Here is a 20,431-nt window from a genome sequence, read left to right as displayed (position 1 = left end):
GATTAGAACATGGAAACCCACAGTTTTTAACAGGTTTGTACTTCAACTAATCATTTACTGGTATTGGAAACAGATAACTTTGTTCATATTGAAAACTTACATCATCTATTCATCTTCAATGGTCGTACCATGTGTCATGTGAGAAACATTTTAATATCAACAGAACTCTTCTTTTTTCACTGTCACAATAATAACTGAACATTTAGAACTGGTATTCATCTATTTTCATTCCAGATAAATTTAAAAAGAAATAGGTATAATTATATTGTAAGATCAAAATATATATTGTGTATAAAATAAAACTAAATATATGAATATTTAATAAAAACAGTACAAAAGAAAAATTAATAAAACATATCATACTAAAAAAAGCCTTGCATAATACTAAAATGTGGGGCGAGTTTTTTTCGGCCCGAATGCCTCTGGGTGCGTGCCTAGCGTCTGGGGGGCGTTCTTAGCAAAAAATGAGTGAGGGAACGCTTCACTCTCGATGTTCTAAGGGTGATGGATAACATGTATTAAAATATTATAGATAAAAATAACTGGTTTCTATACAAAAACAATTTATGTTTTATCAATAATATTATTTTTGCTTAAAATTGGTTTGGTCCAAAGAGCTTAAATGAATTTGGTGAAGATGAATTCAGAGTTTCTATATTCAAATTTGTTTCCATAAAATTCCGTCAAAACTTTTTGAACCATTGAGACAGTATAAAAGTTATAAAGATGGCTATGGCAAGAAAACCTGAGTACAGGGTTTACTATCAAAATTTACAACCAGTACCATCAACTCATTAAAATCGTTATTACATCTTTAAAGATTATGACACTAAATTATTAGCTCATCAACCTCTCTCAGAGCAGTTCCACGCCTCTTTAAAGTTTAGACCTACTAATATACACAATCATCTTCCTCCTATAGGCATGTTTTAGTTTCAACTGAAGAAACTGATGAAATGAATAAAAACATTATTCTAAACTTCCATGTCAAAAAACCTAACTCCTAGATAATGTGTGCAGGCGTGCAGCCTATCTAGTCATATCTTCACAAACCGAACATCATTTTGTCCAAACGCCATCCCACAGCCAGGGCATTTTCGGTGACGGATTTCTAAATTCCTCTGGATGCATGGATTGCAAAATAAATGGTAGCACTTCACAATCACCACCTGTTACAATGATGGAAATGTTGTTTAGTCGCATCACATAAATTATTACTATGCAATACTAAATGATTGTGTGGAGGATCTGTCTACCTCCTTTGGACGATCAAAGCAAACCCCACACTTAAGAATTGACTTGCATTCCTTGATTTCGTCTTGAAGTTTCTGGATTGCAGCTTCCCCACTTCCTAATGTCAATTCTGTAACTTTCATATTGAGTTCGGCAAGCTCTTCGTCGAGTTTCTTTCTGTCCGATCTGCTTTCACCAACAATTTTTTAGTACTCTAAACGACTATCAAATTGCCTATTTACATAATGGTATCAAACTATCAATCAAGCCTCCAAAACCTTTTGGCTTGCAAGTATTTTCAAACCTATACCCATTTTCAATAACCAAACACCACTTTAAATTTTATCTTCTTTATAACCAACTTTCAATTGTTTCCAAAGTTAAGGTAACTTTCAATCTTTTCCATTTTGGGTGCGTGGGGGATGTTCTTGAAATGCTCGATTTCTATATTTATGGTCAATTTACTACTTAGCTGAAGATCCACATTTCAGAACTTGGCTCAGTGCAAAAAAAAAAAACACACAATAATATGAAGAAAAAAAACACCCCTGCATGGTTACCAAATAAAATTTTGCTGATTACCCGAAGTATAAACTTTATAATAATTTCTGACTTCCCACCACAGATAATATTTATACCCAAAATATACCTTATGACGAATTTGAGTAGAGATACATGCTTTTATTTTAATAAACAAGTTCCAAAAATATGAAGTATGCAATATGAAACAAAAATACCTTTCATTGTCTAGTTCCTCCTGAATTTCCTCAATTTTTTGGCACATTTGGTCATACTCTTTCTCTGAGGAAGAAAGCAATGACTTAAGGCACTTCAATTCCTTATCGGCATTAGATAATTCCCTCTTGCTATTTTCTAGGTTGACTGCCAAGTGCCTATCTTCTTCAGTTGACTTTAAAGCATGTGTAATGCAAGCATTCATCTACATGATTAGGTTGAAAGTTGGAGAATATTAAACCAGTAATTAACAACAAATCCATACTGCTTATAAGCTAGAGAAACCTTACCTGCTCTTCAGAATGAGCGATGCGTGATTTCAACAATTCAACTGCTGAATTCACCTGTTGAAGTTGTTTTTCTAGCACTTGCTTTTCAGAAATTAGAGAAGTATGCGATTGTTTCATCTTCACACTCTCGGAAACCAACTGCAGAAAAGGACATATATAATTAATATAAAAATGATGACAAAAGCCATTGCGAACGTGATTATTTAATTTTTCTAGTTAAAGTAACTATTAATTTTACCTTGATGTTGTAATCATCCCTCTCCATCACCTGCTGCAGCAAATGCTGGTTTTGTGTCTGCATATCTTCATAAGCTTGACCAATAGTCTGAAACAGTGAAAAGATATTATAAGGAAAAAAAAAGTTCAAATGATCAGAAGTATACGATTAGACAAGCGTATAAACAACCTAGGAACAATACCTCAATTTCCGAAATATAAGCTTCTGCCTCTCCATCTTTAATCTTGATAGCCTCTGTGAGTTCCATAACATCCCTGCACATGAAGCAAAATGTTAACAAAAACCATTTATATACTTTTTTATGATGTGCAATATCAAATGTAATAAAAGCCCAAACCTGTCAGAATCATCCAATTTAGCCCTTAAATCAGCAATCTCAGCTTCAGTGTCAGCCAGCCTTTGTTGGCAAGCGACCTCAGTTTCTTTAGCAGCTTTGATCCTTAATTCTAAACCGTGTTCATTAAAGGCAGTTTTTAATACCTCAGCTTGTGAAAGAGCCCTTCGTTCAGATTCCTTAATTTCTGTTACGTCCCTGTTGTCATATATCCGCTGTCCAACCATATCCAAAAAGATTTGTGATTCTAGGTTCTCCTTCTGCAACCTCTCAATCTGCAGCAGGTTATTAGTTGAAGCACTGTATGAAGTACAAAATTCAAATAAGATCTAAGATAGAAGGCTTACATGAGCTTGTAACGACTTAATCTCGGCTGTTTGCTTGGAACAACTATCTACCAAATCCTTAAGTTCACTGGTCTACAAGCAATGTAAAAAAACTAACTAATCAAAATGCAATACTTGGATTTTCAGATAGATTAGATAATGAAAAACAGTAGCCACCTTTTGGTTCACCAAAACTCTAAGTGACTGCGACTCCTCCTGTAACGTAACAGCTTCACATCCTGTTTCATTCCAACGATCTAACTGGGATTTCATCATTTCAATTTCTTTGGATAAAGCTGAGGCCATGACTTGAAACTCTGCTTTAATGTCTTTCCTCTCTGTAATAATATTACATTACACTTTCATAAAATAGCATAAGTTGGATATTATGAATTTATAGTATCACGATTATTATAGCCATATTTACCTGAATCTTGGACAGCTTCTTCCATTCTGAGTTCCATCTCATTATTCTCATTGATGCATTGCTGAAGCTGGTGCTCGAGATCTTCAATACTAAAATCGGAATTGTCAATGGGATTCTTCAAAGCATCTAATGACTCGTTTTTTATGCTGAGCTCTTTTTCCTTCCGTATAACTGAAGACCTTTCAACCTAAAAGTGAATATTTATAACTGACAAGCATATATAGAGGTGGCGACAACCAACATGAGTGTGTTCGTCAGATGCCTTAACAGGTCAAAATAGGTCTGGGTAAATAAGGGTAATTTTTAGTTCAGTTTAAATTGATCCAGAACACACTCTGTACAAAATTTGTTGTCTTAACGAACAATTAGTTTGCCAAATATGATACCAAACATTACTATTTAGTAATGATCTAACTTTGTCAATAAATCACTCTGAAGTTTGATTCATTTAAAATATGCTCTGGAAAATTCTCAGCCCGTGTGACCTGTTCGACCAACTTGACCCATTTCCTTTTTAGCTAGATTTACTTTGCCCATTTGACCCAAATAAACCATAAGTAAATGGAACAATATATTCAACTTAATATATTTGTAAACATTATCAGCCTTACCTGCAAGGAATCTATCATTGCCCTAAACCGCTCCACTTCAGACTTCCAATATGGAAGCTGATCATTTAGTAAAGTGTAAGGACGAGATGTGTAAATATATTTGTAATCCTTCAGTTCATCCTGCGAAAACAAAATGTGTTAGAAATTAGAAAAGACCAACTGTCGGTATACAAAAGCGAAGATATTAAAAACGCATTGCAACCTGAAGATCCTGCAACTGTTTCGATAAAATTAAATTGTCCTCGTTTGCCTCTTGGAGTTCAGTAAGACGATCGGATGCCACTACCTACATTAATTGAAAAGTTGAATAATTTGTGTAGGCAAATTTAGAAAGAGAAGATAAAAATGATAACCTTTGCTTCCTCTACGGAGTCCTTTAAATCACGTAATCCCATAGTTTTATCGACAGTAGTTTCAGGTGAAATACTTCCATTAACAGCAAACGGAACTGGAGGCTGCATACCAGAAATTCGATCTTTCTGCATCTTCAAATTTACGACCCTTCTTCTACTTTCTTCGAGTTCTGCCATGCTATCCTCCACATCACCTGCTATACGTTTGATCTCGGACTGATCCACCGATTGGCTATGACTATAACTCTGAATCATATCATCATATTCCCTATGCTTGACATGAAGAGCTTCGATAACTACACGTAAATGATCAACTTCCTCCTTCATTAATTCATCAATCTTACTTAATTGAATAATTGCATCTGTGATATAGCAAATTCAATAATCAGTGGGTAATCTTAGCAAGTGTAATAAAAAGTTGACCTCCAATTAGGGTATATACCAACCTTCTGCAGATAGATTTCCATGCAAAGATAGATTAATGGTCTCAATTTGGGCTATCAGAACTTGTATAGTATCTTCTATTGATTTCACTAAATTTAAAGTAGATGAATGCCGCAAAGCAAGTGCTTCTTTAATATAACTAAGACGTTCTTCACTTCCACTAATCCCAATGGAATCTGACCGCAAGAGTCTGCAAAGAAATATTTCTTCTGCGGGACATGATGGGATTATATCTACAAAGTAGACAGGCAATTTGATCACGAAGAAGTAATACTGGGGATGATAAGATAACTTTGGTATATCATAGTACCATACTACAGACCTCGAGAAGAGTCTGCATGCTGTAATGCTTCTAAAGCACTATGGCCTGCTCCAGCTCGTGCTCCAAGGAGAATTAAGTCATCATCCAACTGAAGAGAAAGTATTCAGAATTCAGTAATAAGTAGATATAAGTGTCAAACCATAAAGAAAAAACAATGGATAAAAAGTACCTGACTCCATAGTTGATTAACTGTAACTAAAGAGTTGTCATAAGAACTTTGCCCTTGTCTTAATTCTTTGATTTTATCTTCCAGATCATGCAACTCTTGCTTCTGGAGTTCTAACTGCTGAACAAGTTTATGATTTTGATACTGTAGCACTGTTGCATCAACCTATTATAACGAAAAGAACTTCAGCAATCTAATCCAAATGCCAATTGTTCATAATGTATTTATAGTTCATTTCGACACTATGATCATAAGCTTATGACTGTTTTTATCGACTGATAAATGGGCAGATGGCATAAAAGATACTCAATATATCCTACTGTTCCATTTGAGGTAAACTCTTTTTAGCTAACTTAGTGTACTCGGCATGACTTTAGACCCACAATAGGAATTTTACTCGCTAAGCAAGTAGGCGGTAATGAGCACCACCAAACAACCACTTTTAGATGAACTTGTAACCTATAATTACCATCAACCCTTAATCAATCATTTATTCCTCACAACATAAATATCAATTGAGTGAAAAGAAAAAAACTTAAGTAGGATATCTTCAGGTTTCGTATTATTTCAAAATCGAGCATACTACTTAGCACTGGTAATTTCAGACTTAGTAAAACTATCAATACACAGCAGCTTCATGAACCATACGTGCACGGGAGTAACGCTAAACCTGGTAGACTGCCAGCGGTAGCCGTGACATCAGAAGTTGCGTATTTAATTAACAAAATAGAGTCAAGTAGCTCAAACAAAATATCAGAAATGAATTAAATACCTTTTTATGCCATTTACCCTTAATACGAAAACAGAACTTGTTTTGTCGATAAGACTCGATCCCAAACTCACAAAAAAAGATGAACTCCACATAAAAGATGCCCTGAATTTTCAATCTTTCCCCCTAAATTTGACTTCATAAGTTCCGTAATGATGCAAAACCCGATAAAATAATATGAAACCCTAATATTGATTTCTATGACCTGTTCATCAAATTTCACACATTTTTTTCCTGCCAATTATATCAAAAGACCCTAATTTTGGGCATATACAAGATTGAACAGCAATTCACTGAAGAATGTTAAAGCATATATGAATATAGAGGTGAATGGATCAAGTTTATAATATAAAATTAATAAATAAAAAAAACTAAATATGTAGATACAGAAAACATATACTTTAATAGATATAGAAAAAAGAAGGATTAAGGCATACAAGATGAGTGCCGTTTTCGGGAGAAGGATTGGGGTGACGTGCCATGTTGTTATTGGTTTGAAGAAGACGAGGGCGTTTATTGTTATTATGATGGTTAGGCTGTTCATCTGAATCGGAGGTTTCCATACTTACAACTGCTTCTTCACTTGTGGTATTCCACCGCCCTTCGCCACCATCACCGTCTGATCGTCTTTCTTGTTCACTGTTTTTGTGGGGTATCAGAAACAAAGACAGAAGAAAGTCAGAATTAACGCTCCAACTAACGATAACGGAGACTAGGCTATGTTGTTTTGCAAGTTAATTAAATATATACCCAAATCTATATATCTATACTATTATATAAAAAAATAGCATTTTTTTTCATCAAATATTGAAATGTAATTATGTGAATGTACAAGAATGTCTTTCCTTTATTTCAATTAAAATCCATTTTTATTTAAACTATTTTTACAATTTCACTTCAATTGAATATCCACTTATATTGTTAATACGTGTATTTTTTGTTACTGTTGGTTGATATTGAAACTACGGTATCATTGTGGTATCTTGCTTAATTAATTGTTCACGGATACTGTTTTTGGTAATCACGACATCGAACACATTGTCAATAGTATCCGCTGAAACGCGCGGGTACCATGCTAGTTTAAATTAACAATTATCCTATTTTTATAGTATATAAACTTACACTTTTATCCAATCATATATAAGGGTATTTGGTGTTATGTTTTAAAAACAGATTTTACATTTTTAACATGTATTTTGCATTTTTAAAACTGTATTTTAAAAAAACACGTATGTATATGCTTTTCTAAATTTGCTTGTTCATAATTAATGATTACGTTTTCGTTCAAACACTTTTTTAAATTATTTGTGTTGTAAAAACAAGAAATAATCTAATAGTCATTTCAATACGTAATCCTACAACTCATATTACATTATAATATTTAGGTTTATGACGATTTTGCCCTCTCATCAATAACAGTCATCCCTCCAAAATGCGATCCAACTATAACTACCAACATGCAAATGGACCATCAAAACAATGCATGCTTAATACAGTTTTACGTTGTGCATTATAATATGTACAATTGTTATAGATGGTAACAAGTTGTTGTAGATATATATCACCACCCAAAGTATAAACATCCCAACACAAAAGTAGTTCGACTAAAGTACACATTTATTTCACAAATTTCTAGTATGATTAACTGAATAGAAAAATAAAAAAGTAGCCGGCTAACCATCAAGCAGGTCATCGATTACACAATTTATTCAATTTAGCTACATATTTTCATACAACATTCAAAATTTTTGATGCATACATACAATAGTAAAAAATTACAAGTTACATACACTCCGGGGTTCTTTTCCCTAATTTAAAGTGTTACATAGTAATTTTTGAACAATGGGGTTGGTGACCCATTGGTAAAATTATTGACCTTGGGAGGATCCACTTGGGTTTGAGTCTCATTTCTCACATTTGTAAGGGTGGATTAATAGGGATTTTTTGAGATTCCTGATTTTCAGGTGTACGTGTAATTTAAGAATAGAAGTAGAATAAAATGTTGTTAAAAAAATAGATTACATACTAATGTGCACATTTAATAAAAATCTATATTAATAATATATATTTTTAAAAAAGAATAATTTGAATTTTTAGATAAACACAGTATGATAATGTCATAATTAAATTAAAATGATGTGTGGTAATAACATAAGAAACAATTTTTAAAATCCTATGTAATAGAATTTGTATTTATTTCTACAATAGATTTGCTACATTTGGAAATGTTACGTTATTCATGTGAATAATATATATCTTAAATACATATACAATTAATAAAGTGCAAAACAGAGTGGAGTTATTTGATTTAAATATCTGTTTTGTATGGATTAAAAATTCAAGATGCGTGAAATTTCTTATACTCAAATTTGGTCTAAGTGCCTAACAACTATGTATTTTCGTTCCTTATATATAGTACTAGTGCTCAGGCCCGTCTATTGGACGGATAGTCATAAGATATATATCTTATAATAATTGTGAAACAAGAAGTGTATGACCAGTATCACAACTTAATGAATACAAAAGCTAAAGAAGAAACATATGAAAATTAACTCTATATAAATATTGATTCCAGTTTACCCTTTTTTTAAACTTTAGTTAAATAAAAAGAGAAACAAAAAGTGTATGACCAATTTTACAGCTTAATGAATACGAAAGCTAAAGAAGAAACAAATGAAAGTTAACTCCATATAAATATTGATTCCAGTTTACCTTTTTTTTCAACTTTAGTTAAATAAAAAGAGATAATAATAACAATAACATAAAAATTCAATGTTAAATAATAATAATGATTAAATATGAACAAAGTATATAAATAAAAAAACCTTTTTGGTAGCCGATCGTAGCTTTTCTTTTTTGGCCGTAGGTTTTTTCTTAGGACTGAGAATATGTGAGAGTTTTTTTTAAGTGGTATATATATAGATAATAATAATAAAGATTTTTTTTTATTAAAGGTAGGCCATTTTTTATTAAATAACTATTATAAAAATAGAGAATTAATAAGGAGGGAGTATTAGGCTAAAGAAGAGGGATGAGGGGTGCCAAGTGTACCCCAAATCCCCTCTTTTAGTTATATAATAGATAGTAATTTTAATAGTAATAGTAATTATAATACAACAAGACACAAAGTTGAGTTTGTTAGGGGAGCTCTTGTAGCTAACACTATAGCAAAGGAAGTGGGACCTGTTAATAATTTTTGGGAATTTTTATGGTTAAATTTTTTTTTTTCCTTTAATTTCTTGCTTTGGTTTTAATGGTTTTACTTTGAAGTTTTAAAAAGATTTTACCATGTACAGTTTCATTACCAAATTTTCACTTCCTAATTTTAATGGTTTTCACTTTTTTTTTTGAGAATTAGTTTTTCATGAAAATTTAACTTTTCGTTCTATATTTCAATTGGTTAAATATATTAACTTTTTTAGTGCTTATATCAATGGCGTAAAAAATAATACTGTAGTTTTAATTTTTCGCTCAAGCAGCGGAAATTTTTACTAGTTTAGAAACAAAGAAACAAACAAAGTAGAGCTTCCAGTATTTGGACGTCGCAGTGTAAATTTTGAAAATTCCCGCCTTGAATTACTGATAACCTAATTAAATGATATCGGAACATAGATCGGAGCAGACTTGATCAATAGATATATATATATATATATATATTAATATATCGATTAAATCCTAATTCGACAATTAATAACATATATACATTTATCTCGATCAATAGATACGTATAGATATAAATAACCTAATTAAATTATATTGAAACATAGATAGGAGCATATTTGATCAATAGATTTGTCAATATATCGATTAAAGCCTGAGTCAATTACAATTATAACATAATTACATTTATCTCGACTGATAGATACATATTGATATAGATAACGTAATTAATGATATCAAAACATATACAGGAGCAGATTTGATCAATAGATATGTCAATATATTGATTAAAGCCTAACTCGATCAGAATTATAACATAATTACATTTATCTCGATCGATATATGCATATGGCTATAGATAACCTAACTAAATGATATCAAAACATGTATCGGAGCATATTTGATCAATATATATTTCAATAAACCATATCTCAATCACAATCTCACAACATATCACTAATTAAGATTATTAAATTTGGATATACATAAAATCGATATATGAGTACGTGTAGGCTGTAGTAGTAAATAAAAGCGAAGAGTCATATTCGAACACGCTTCGAGTAAACTGGTATCACCGACCTAACATTTTATGATAAGCAAATTATCATTTACTTGCTACTAACACACACAAACACAGATATATTAGTAGGAGACAGAGTGATAGTTAGAGACAGAGTAAGAACCTTGAGAGAGGATACGAGTTTATTGCAATGTGTATGATAAACCTTGTAGATTATTGTATTTGTATTATTATTGTTGTGTTATTGAAGGGATTACAAGAGGCTATATTTATAGAGTAGCCTAACTTAATACATGAAAACTAATATTATGGAAACCTAATATATAGAAACTAACCTATCTCTAATACTCCCCCGCAAGCTAAGCGCGGAGCGATTCTAGCTTGAAAAATAAATAAGAAAGAAACATAAAAAACTTAAATCTAAAAGCAACTTCTAAAAGCAATGTCCTCATCTTCAACTTCTTCTCTTCAAACTCCTTTTCTCCCCCGTTTCCGCCTCCGGCTTGTATTTTTGCCGGAAAAAAAGAAGTAAACCGCTATTGTGAGTAGTGTCGCCTTGGTATGGCGGAAATTTGTGAATAGAAGTGGCTAGGACCGCCATTGGTAGGAACGATCTTCTAACCGTTGTTGTATAGGATCACCGTTTTCGGTACGATCACTAAACAAGTATTTCATATGCAGATTGTTTCTGCGAAGTGGATAGGACCGCCGTTTGTCGGTACGATCTCTAAACCAATGTTTGTATAGGACTGACACATTGCAATAAACTCGTATCCTCTCTCAAGGTTCTTACTCTGTCTCTAACTATCACTCTGTCTCCTACTAATATATCTGTGTTTGTGTGTGTTAGTAGCAAGTAAATGATAATTTGCTTATCATAAAATGTTAGGTCGGTGATATCAGTTTACTCGAAGCGTGTTCGAATCTGACTCTTCGCTTTTATTTACTGCTACAGCCTACACGTACTCATATATCGATTTTATGTATATCCAAATTTAATAATCTTAATTAGTTATATGTTGTGAGATTGTGATTGAGATATGGTTTATTGAAATACATATTGATCAAATATGCTCCTATACATGTTTCGATATCATTTAATTAGGTTATCTATAGCCATATGCATATATCGATCAAAATAAATGTAATTATGTTATAATTCTGATCGAGTTAGGCTTTAATCAATAGATTGACATATCTATTGATCAAATCTGCTCCTGTATATGTTTTGATATCATTAGTTACGTTATATATATCAATATGTATTTATCAGTCGAGATATATATAATTATGTTATAATTGTGATTGACTCAGGCTTTAATCCATATATTGACAAATCTATTGATCAAATATGCTCCTATCTATGTTTCAATATCATTTAATTAGGTTATCTATATCTATACGTATCTATCAATCGAGATAAATGTATATATGTTATTAATTGTCGAATTAGGATTTAATCGATATATTTACATATATATATCTATTGATCAAATCTGCTCCTATCTATGTTCCGATATCATTTAATTAGGTTATCTTTATCCATATGTACCTATGATTATTAAATGTGATCGAATTAGGACTTAATCGATATATTGACATAATTCGCTGCTATAAATGATACGATACATTTAATTAGTTTAATCTATATGTATCTATCGATCAGAAGTTTAATCGAGATATATTTTGATTTGATGATATATTTTAATTATCTGTTGCGAGATGCATTTACTTATGTTTTTCGACATGTGATTGAGTTTTATCTTTTTTAATAGTTTGCCTTAATTTAAATTTTAGTAATTGCCTATATGTAGATACCTATATGATTTAGGAATTAATTACAATTTTCAACACGGTTCTTATTAATTTGACTCGTGTCAACTCCCCAACACATAACGACATATATACGAGAAAATAATAGTGTATAATATTCAAGTATAATAATATTCAGATTATATTTATCCTAAACACATAATACTCACACCTAGTGCTTATAAAAACACACAATACTCACAACTCTACTTTATAAAAACACATAATACTCACAACTACTACTTTATAAACGGGGGTAAAGCGATATACGTGACAACAGATCATCCATAAAGAGACAACACACAACTATTCCAGTTATAGTCCACGACATAATTCTTCTGAGTTTCCAATTACAGTCAGAATTTGCAAAGAAAACCTTGCAAGTAACCCATTTTTTATGGCTATTCACAACTAGATTTTCACCTTTTGCATAATACGATATTGCTAGATTATTAGCATCAACATTTAGTCCAAGACATGTCAAAAATTTGGTGTTTAAAACCTCCACACCATCTGTTACATTCAAGTCAAATGCATACATGTATTTGTCAGCACCACTTCGCAGCTGAACCAAAAATTTCCCTCCTGACTTACCTATAGGCCAGTTATTAATCTTGAATTCATCTTTTATATACGAGTAATTTTTAAGTGCACATTCATCGACCATGAGAGAAATTGCTGCAACTTTCAAGTTTTGCCAAAGTTAGGGAACACCACCTCAGGTGAAAGATTAAAGCGTTAAAAAAATTTCTTTAACAATGAGAAATCATCGCGGAAAGATTTTTTTCTAATTTGATGTTGTAACATTTCTTTTTCCATAAGGGTATTAAATCCCGCTTCAACCTGAGTAATGAATTAGCATTTGCTAAAACTATTGATCTCTTAACATCATTGATTTTTTCTTATGTATGTTTCAATAGAGATAGATATGTCAACGATGTTACTCATTACTCAGGTTGAAGAGGGATTCAATTCCCTTGTAGAAGAAGGTGTTACCACACTGAATTAGAAACAAACCTTTCCGTGATGATTTTTCATTGTTAAAGAAATTTTTTTAACGCTTTAATCTTTCACCTGAAGTGGTGTTCGCTAACTTTGGCAAAACATTGAAAGTTGCGGCAATTTCTCTCAGGGTCGATGAATGTGCACTTAAAAACTACTCGTATATAAAAGATGAATTGAAGATTAATAACTCGCATGTAGGCAAGTCAGGAGGGAAATTTTTGGTTCAGCTGCGAAACGGTGCTGACGAATACGCGTATGCCTTTGACTCAAATGTAACAGATGGTGTGGAGGTTTTAAACATCAAATTGTTGACATGGCATGGACTAAATGTTTATGCTTATAATCTAGCAATATCATATTATGCAAAAGGTGAAAATCTAGTTGTGGATAGCCATGAAAACTGGGTTGCTTGCAAGGTTTTCTTTGCAAATTCTGACAGGGTCTTCCTTACTGTAACTGGAAACCGAGAAGAATTATGTCGTGGACTATAATTGGAATAGCTGTGTTTTGTCTCTTTATGGATGATCTGTTTTCATGTATATCGTTTTACCCCCATTTATAAAGTAGTAGTTGTGAGTATTATGTGTTTTTATAAAGTAGAGTTGTGAGTGTTGTGTGTTTTTATAAGCACTAGGTGTGAGTATTATGTGTTTAGGATAAATATAATCTGAATATTATTATACTTGAATATTATACACTATTATTTTCTCGTATATATTTCGTTATGTGTTGGGGAGTTGACACGAGTCAAATTAATAAGAACCGTGTTGAAAATTGTAATTAATTCCTAAATCATATAGGTATCTATATATAGGCAATTACTAAAATTTAAATTAAGGCAAACTATTAAAAAAAGATAAAACTCAATCACATGTCGAAAAACATAAGTAAATGCATCTCGCAACAGATAACTAAAATATATCATCAAATCAAAATATATCTCAATTGAACTTCTGATCGATAGATACATATAGATTAAACTAATTAAATGTATCGTATCATTTATAGCAGCAGATTATGTCAATATATCGATTAAGTCCTAATTCGATCACATTAAATAATCATAGATACATATGGGTAATGAAAACCTAATTAAATGATATCTGAACATAGATAGAAGCAGATTTGATCAATAGATATATGTCAATATATCGTTTAAATCCTGATTCGACAATTAATAACATAAATACATTTATCTCGATCGATAAATACATATAGATGTAGATAATCTAATTAAATGATATTGAAACATAGATATGATCATATTTGATTAATAGATATGTCAATATATCGATTATTGAGTTTGTAGTAATGGTCCACAAGGAACCGACAATAAGTCACAATAAGTATAAGGTGTAAGCATGTCATAACTTACGGTAAGCTATCGTATCGCACATGAAAGTATATTAGGTTACTCATGACCCAAATCATAATCATACGAAAACCCTAATTCGACCCAAAATTTTTTTTGACCATTTGGAAGCCACTAATCATGTTAGCAACATAACTTGAGCAAAACTCATCATAAAACTCTTTCCATAACACAAATCCAATACAGATCACACCCACATCCACCTCAAAACCCTAATTTTGACCAAAACTCAAAATTGACAACCAAGATGTTAATATTTGACCAAGAATCAAGATAAACAACATATGATGTTGATTTTGAGCTAAGGAACACTTACCAATTCGACCCACAATCTCTAAATCTAGGTTTTGAGTTAGAAAGGGATGAAATCTTGCAATAACCAACAAGTTCTTGAAATTTTGATGAAGATTATTATTATAGAATGATTATCTAACACTTTTGATTACTACACAACTCTTAGATTCGAAAATTTGGAAGAAGAAAATGAAGATAAGATGGTGGTGGTGTGGTGTTCTTGCTTTTGAGAGAAAAAGAGAGAGATAAGTGAGAGAGAGAAGAAAGTGAAATGAAATGGGTGGATGGGAGGGAATGAGGGATGGAAGGGTTAAAGAGATAAAGTTGGGTCATGGGGAGAGAAAAAAAAAAGAGTAACTGAGATTTGAGGATGGGAAAAAAAATGAGTGGTTGAGATTTAAAGATATTATATATATATTTGGTAATAATATTCAAATTAATGGATAAAATAGATGGATAATTTGGATACATCAAGGTCTTAATTTTAAGGACGGAGCAATTTGTTTTAAAGGTAAGTATGGATAAAATTATTTTTTGATTTAGAAATTGAAGTTGAAGGCACGGTGAGAGGATGGCTTCAATTCAGCCGATGCCCATTGCTTCTACGACTCCATAGTCCACATCCATCACTCTCTGGTACATTAATTTCATTTTGTGTATTATCATGTTTCATCATAAATAAAATAAATATTCACTGTATTTCGTATAAATTAGATTCAAGTAAGGCCTAATTGGGTGATCCTGTGATCGTTTTCGATTTTGTTTTACCCCACTTACCAAATAGAATGATAATTAATCACTAGTTATATGAAACATCATGTGTCACATGGTCAATTCTAGATAAAAAGTTTCCGAACACATAAATTGTGACAAATACAACTTGTTAATACATTGGAGGTGTAGTTATAATAATAGTATTTCTCATTCAAGGTAATCGAAAATTTTCATGCTTATAGGTAGTATAAAAACATGAGTGATTTTATGATCATCATCTGCAATATTTTAATTACATGGTATTAGATAGTGACATTATATATAAATTCTTTTGTCGGAGCTATTAGTTATTCGGATATGTTTGAAATTTTGTATCCGTACACATGGGTAAATTATAAAGTCAAAATAACTCGGCTGGGAAATTTTCTTTAATTCAAGCTTGCCATATCCACAACATTAATCGTATTCTTTTTACAAATTGGTTATTACAGATAAACCATTTCTTTCTTCAACTTCAACTAAAACAAATAGAAAAATAATAAAAAGAACCAACTCTGAACAATCCAATTAAACCACATCATCACATCCTTTTCCTAGCAATATATCGTCTTTGCCTTAAGACTTATACTTTTCTTTTTCTTTTTTTCTTAAATGAAGCTTATATATAATACACACTCTAATATATCCTAAAATTCACTAAATATATACTTTTAATTTAATTGGATGCCCCCCCATTTTTTTTTTTTTGTCTCAATCTACCTTTCCATGTCGACTGGACCAAAAGATTTCTCTATATGAAGAATGCTCTTAGATTGGTCAAATTTGACTTCTTTGGTTTGAGCCTCGATATCTTGAACCGTTTTTTCTTGATTTTGATCGTAGCTTCTTAGCATTTCGTATTCAACTCTTCCTTCATAGAATTTATGCATAGCAAGATAAAGTGTCATAGCAAATATTGTGACACATATCAGATACCAACTAAACTGAATATTTACTAACGACTTGGCACGTTCCAAGGCTTCGTTCTCATGACATCGGACCACATGGTGGCCTTCTTCCAAGTTCAAGAAACAACCTTTAGGAATCAAGCTTTTTGTCCAAAGCATGAAGCCCATGACCATGAGCCAAAGACCTTGAAAGAAAATGCTAATGGACCTTATGAAGCTAACTATAAAGCTTTTTTGGTAGTTAATCCCCATAATGGTGGTTATAAGGGAGATAAGAATGAGTATTTGTAGAAGCATATGATATTGTCCTTCAACGCCCATATGATCAGCCGAATGGAGGTGAAAAAGGAGGAGTTGTTGCGCAAAAGCAATACTTGCAAGCAATTGAGTCAACTCATATTGAACTTTTGGCACATATTTGTCGAGTATGATTGCAAAAACGGCGTAAACTAAAAACGTCATAGAAATGAATGAGTGCTCAAAGTTGTGAAGATGGTTGGAAGGAATGGTGCCATCCGTGTCTAACGGTTGGTGACGATCTGGCCCGATAAATAACTCCATTGCTATTGAAATGGAGCAACTTATCATAATCAAGAAAAGTTCCAAATACCTTATTTTGGTAGAGGGAAACCATGGCAAAGAATGGTAGGTTTTGGGGTTCTGAACATGAAGTTTGACATGGTTAAAAAGGTGCCATAAACCAATGACAAGAAAACCGAAACCTGGTGCAACATGTCCCACTAAAGTGCCCATTTGTGTTTGTTTATGTTTTGTAGGTGTTTTGTGTTTGAGAAAATGTTAGGTTTAGTGTTGGTGTATTTTTTGTTTTTTACTTTTGAGAGAGAAAAGGAATATAGAGAAAGAATTGAAAACAACGTACCTTGATAGGTGAGTGAATTCTAAACAAAGAAAAGGGATTATAAAGAGAGGGGAGTTGAAGTCCTAGAGACTTCTAAAATGATATGTCAAAATCTTTTACTTTTATTTAATCCATGGATAGATGTTTCTTTTGTGTTTTGAATGAGATTGGAAGCTTTGAAGAAATAGAGGTGTACTTCCTTTTGGTGGCTTGAGGAATGAAACTAGTATAGAGTTGACCAAATATATTTTTCTTGAAAAGGATCACATGAAGATAAGTAAACAAAAGTTTATTAACTTTTGATAAAAACCAAACGAAAACATGACATCCTTAGCTAAGCCATGAGGTGGCATGCATTCGCATTAATTACCAACCTAGCTAGCTAGCTAATGTTATTATCTAGACATTAATCGAGTATTTTCTTCTTATATACAAATAGCATACTATGTACACAACAAACAATAATATATATGGCAACTATTAAAAAAGGAGAAATTCCATGCGCACCAAGAGCAAAACCATATATATGAACAAACACGTATGTTTCTATTTCTATATAAACTCGATCCTTTTGTTAATTTAATTAGTGTAATGATGATGGATAAAGATACGTGTAAATTTCGCATTACGTTATTTCTGGAAATTCTCGTGCGCAAGTTTTGACCGGAATATTGGCTATTTACTTTTTTAGCGAAATTTCCATGACCACAGAAATCCAGAAATAGTATAAGGATGAATTAATTAATTAAGGAGTGTTTGAAAAAAAACCCACTAATAGTTAACACAAGTTTACACCATTGTTTTTGTTCTTTACGTGTTCATAAATACGGAATATTTCATAATATAACTGGAGGAATTTTTACAACCATAAATGAAGTGATGGGAGTTATCTCGTTCATTTAATATGAAGAATAAACATGATCGAACAAACTTTCTGTTGAACCATTCATAAAAAGTTTGTTAGAAGGTTAAATTTGTAATTATACTTTATGTCCGTACGTCTTGAATAGGTATCACAATTTTCAAGACATGGTTTATGAAAGAGATCAAGTACGTAAGGCTGCTATGTTGTTATAAAAGTAACTCTCTCAACGCCGTCTTATACGAGTTTTTGAATTCCAATATTCTCTTCAACGGTATATGAGAGAAGTTGAGTTATAGTCTTTCAATGACGTTTTCTATGAGTTTTTGAGTTCCAATATTCTCTTCAACGGTATATGAGAGATGTTGAGTTATAGTCAGCTTTACTTCTACTAAAGGTATAAAGGTTGTTTTCACGTTCTACCAAAAATAAAAAAAGACCTCCAATCTTGCTGGGGTGGCGCTTGAAGATCGAACCATTAACCTTTGTTTGGTTATGCTACTACGATGTTATCAACTTTAATCTTCTCCCATTTAATGTACATCCAACTATCCAATTAGTTTTGAAACTCTTATTATCATTATCAACCTAAAAATATATATATGTTTATATACCGGATCAAATTATTAAAATTGTATGTTATTTTATATTTTCACGTTTCAATTTAAATTTAAAAGATTCTAACAAAAATATCATTAAACCTAAAATCAGATAAACTCGTTTAGTTAATTAACATTCATATTAACCTTTCTATCACATCATTTCTCTCCATATTCCTAAGCCAATAAGCCATTATACTTTGAACATATATATCTAAAAATATTAGAAAACACCAGACACAAAAGATAGTTAGAGTACAATTTCTGTTTAAGTAAAGACACGTTCTCTTCTATATATTATATAGCAAGAGCATTCAACTTGATCGTTCTAGCTAATCAATCAAGTCTCTAGTTGTTATATATAAACAATTAATTAAACATAAACATTAATCAAATTAAACTCATTAAACAAAAGTACGTGCAAAATAAGATATATATAAAAAAAGAAAAAAAGGGAGCCTTTATAATACAATATTATATCTTCTAAAAAGCCATTGGGGTAACGTACTAACGTAATTATAACCTTGCTGGACGTTAAGCAAAAAGGGATTTTCTAAAAATATTTAAAAAGGCGAAGCCGATCGAGAAATCATCATCAACATTGTATTGTTTAGTTAATTTACAAAAAGAAAGGGAAGAGAAGGTTTCCTTCTTAATCATCCCAAAAATAATGAGATCACTTTTGAAACAAAAAACAATTACACCTCTCCCTCTAATCCTCTCCACACTTAACAAAATCTTAGAAATGCATTCTATAATTTCTCCATCTCCTCTTCTTTCCTTTCCAATCTTAAATAAACTTTCTTTTTTTTAGAACATTAACCTTAAATAAACTAAAGAATACATTGCAAGAGAACAAATATTGAAAAAAGACCTTAATAAATAATGGAGCATTTTATGTGGTTATTTTGGAAAAAATACTTAAGAATAATCATAACTTTGAGTATGTTATTACACATACATGCCAGCCAAATGTCGAGGGGCCGGGTTCCTATCTGACTATCTCACCCGTTTTGGTTAAATACTCATTCCATCCCATATTAAATGTATTGCTTTGACTTATAGAGTTTTTTTCTTTCAATTTTGACCGTAAAAATAACACTTGATATAACATATATGAATAGAAGCTGATATTCGTACCACAACAATCAATGAATTTACCATAATTGCGCAATACATATTTGTATATTATGTTGTTAAACTTGTACACTATGGTACATTTATCATATTTTGTGGTACATTTGTCATTTCCCTATATGAATTGGTTGAGTTTTCAATGTACTTTTCATTGATATAACTTTCATCAACTAATATACAACACAAATAAAAATATTTATCGTTAAAATCAGGAAAAAAAGACTTGACCAGTCAAAATATGATAATTAAAATGAGACGGAGAGAATATATTTTATTTTTTACCAGTCATTCGAAATCCGAATCCTAAACTTATGTCAAAACCAATAATACATATGTCACTTGAATAGCTGACTTCATTTGTAATTAAGCATACACGAATAAAGATGATGAGTACGTACGTTT

General features: G+C 31.6%; 2 protein-coding genes across 2 annotated transcripts; both read right to left on the bottom strand.

Moving 5' to 3' along the window:
* Positions 1-733: 733 nt before the first annotated feature.
* LOC122578765 (E3 ubiquitin-protein ligase BRE1-like 2) lies at positions 734-6,962 on the bottom strand. Its single transcript, XM_043750800.1, has 17 exons — positions 6,686-6,962; positions 5,483-5,644; positions 5,314-5,401; positions 4,994-5,224; positions 4,548-4,909; positions 4,397-4,480; positions 4,195-4,314; positions 3,584-3,770; positions 3,334-3,494; positions 3,178-3,249; positions 2,834-3,105; positions 2,678-2,750; positions 2,497-2,583; positions 2,259-2,396; positions 1,971-2,173; positions 1,257-1,419; positions 734-1,169 (listed from the first exon to the last, which is right to left on the bottom strand). The coding sequence occupies exons 1-17, from the start codon at positions 6,809-6,811 to the stop codon at positions 1,038-1,040; spliced, it is 2,661 nt and encodes an 886-aa protein (XP_043606735.1). The 5' UTR covers positions 6,812-6,962; the 3' UTR covers positions 734-1,037.
* Positions 6,963-16,069: 9,107 nt separating this feature from the next.
* Positions 16,070-17,629, bottom strand: LOC122585515 (transmembrane protein 45B-like). Its single transcript, XM_043757640.1, has one exon. The coding sequence runs from the start codon at positions 17,323-17,325 to the stop codon at positions 16,381-16,383; it is 945 nt and encodes a 314-aa protein (XP_043613575.1). The 5' UTR covers positions 17,326-17,629; the 3' UTR covers positions 16,070-16,380.
* Between the last annotated feature and the right edge of the window lie 2,802 nt (positions 17,630-20,431).

This window comes from Erigeron canadensis, chromosome 1, assembly GCF_010389155.1.
Source record: "Erigeron canadensis isolate Cc75 chromosome 1, C_canadensis_v1, whole genome shotgun sequence".
Lineage (NCBI taxonomy): Eukaryota > Viridiplantae > Streptophyta > Magnoliopsida > Asterales > Asteraceae > Erigeron > Erigeron canadensis.
Note: the sequence above shows the minus strand (reverse complement) of the source record. Positions and strands in the feature narration are given on the sequence as shown.

Coding starts and splice junctions, on each gene's coding strand:
- LOC122585515 (XM_043757640.1), bottom strand. CDS start 17,325: ATGGGCACTTTAGTGGGACATGTTGCACCAGGTTTCGGTTTTCTTGTC.
- LOC122578765 (XM_043750800.1), bottom strand. CDS start 6,811: ATGGAAACCTCCGATTCAGATGAACAGCCTAACCATCATAATAACAAT. Junction 5,225..5,313: donor GCATGCAGACTCTTCTCGAG/GTCTGTAGTATG, acceptor TCTACTTTGTAG/ATATAATCCCATCATGTCCC. Junction 4,910..4,993: donor TGGAAATCTATCTGCAGAAG/GTTGGTATATAC, acceptor GCTATATCACAG/ATGCAATTATTCAATTAAGT.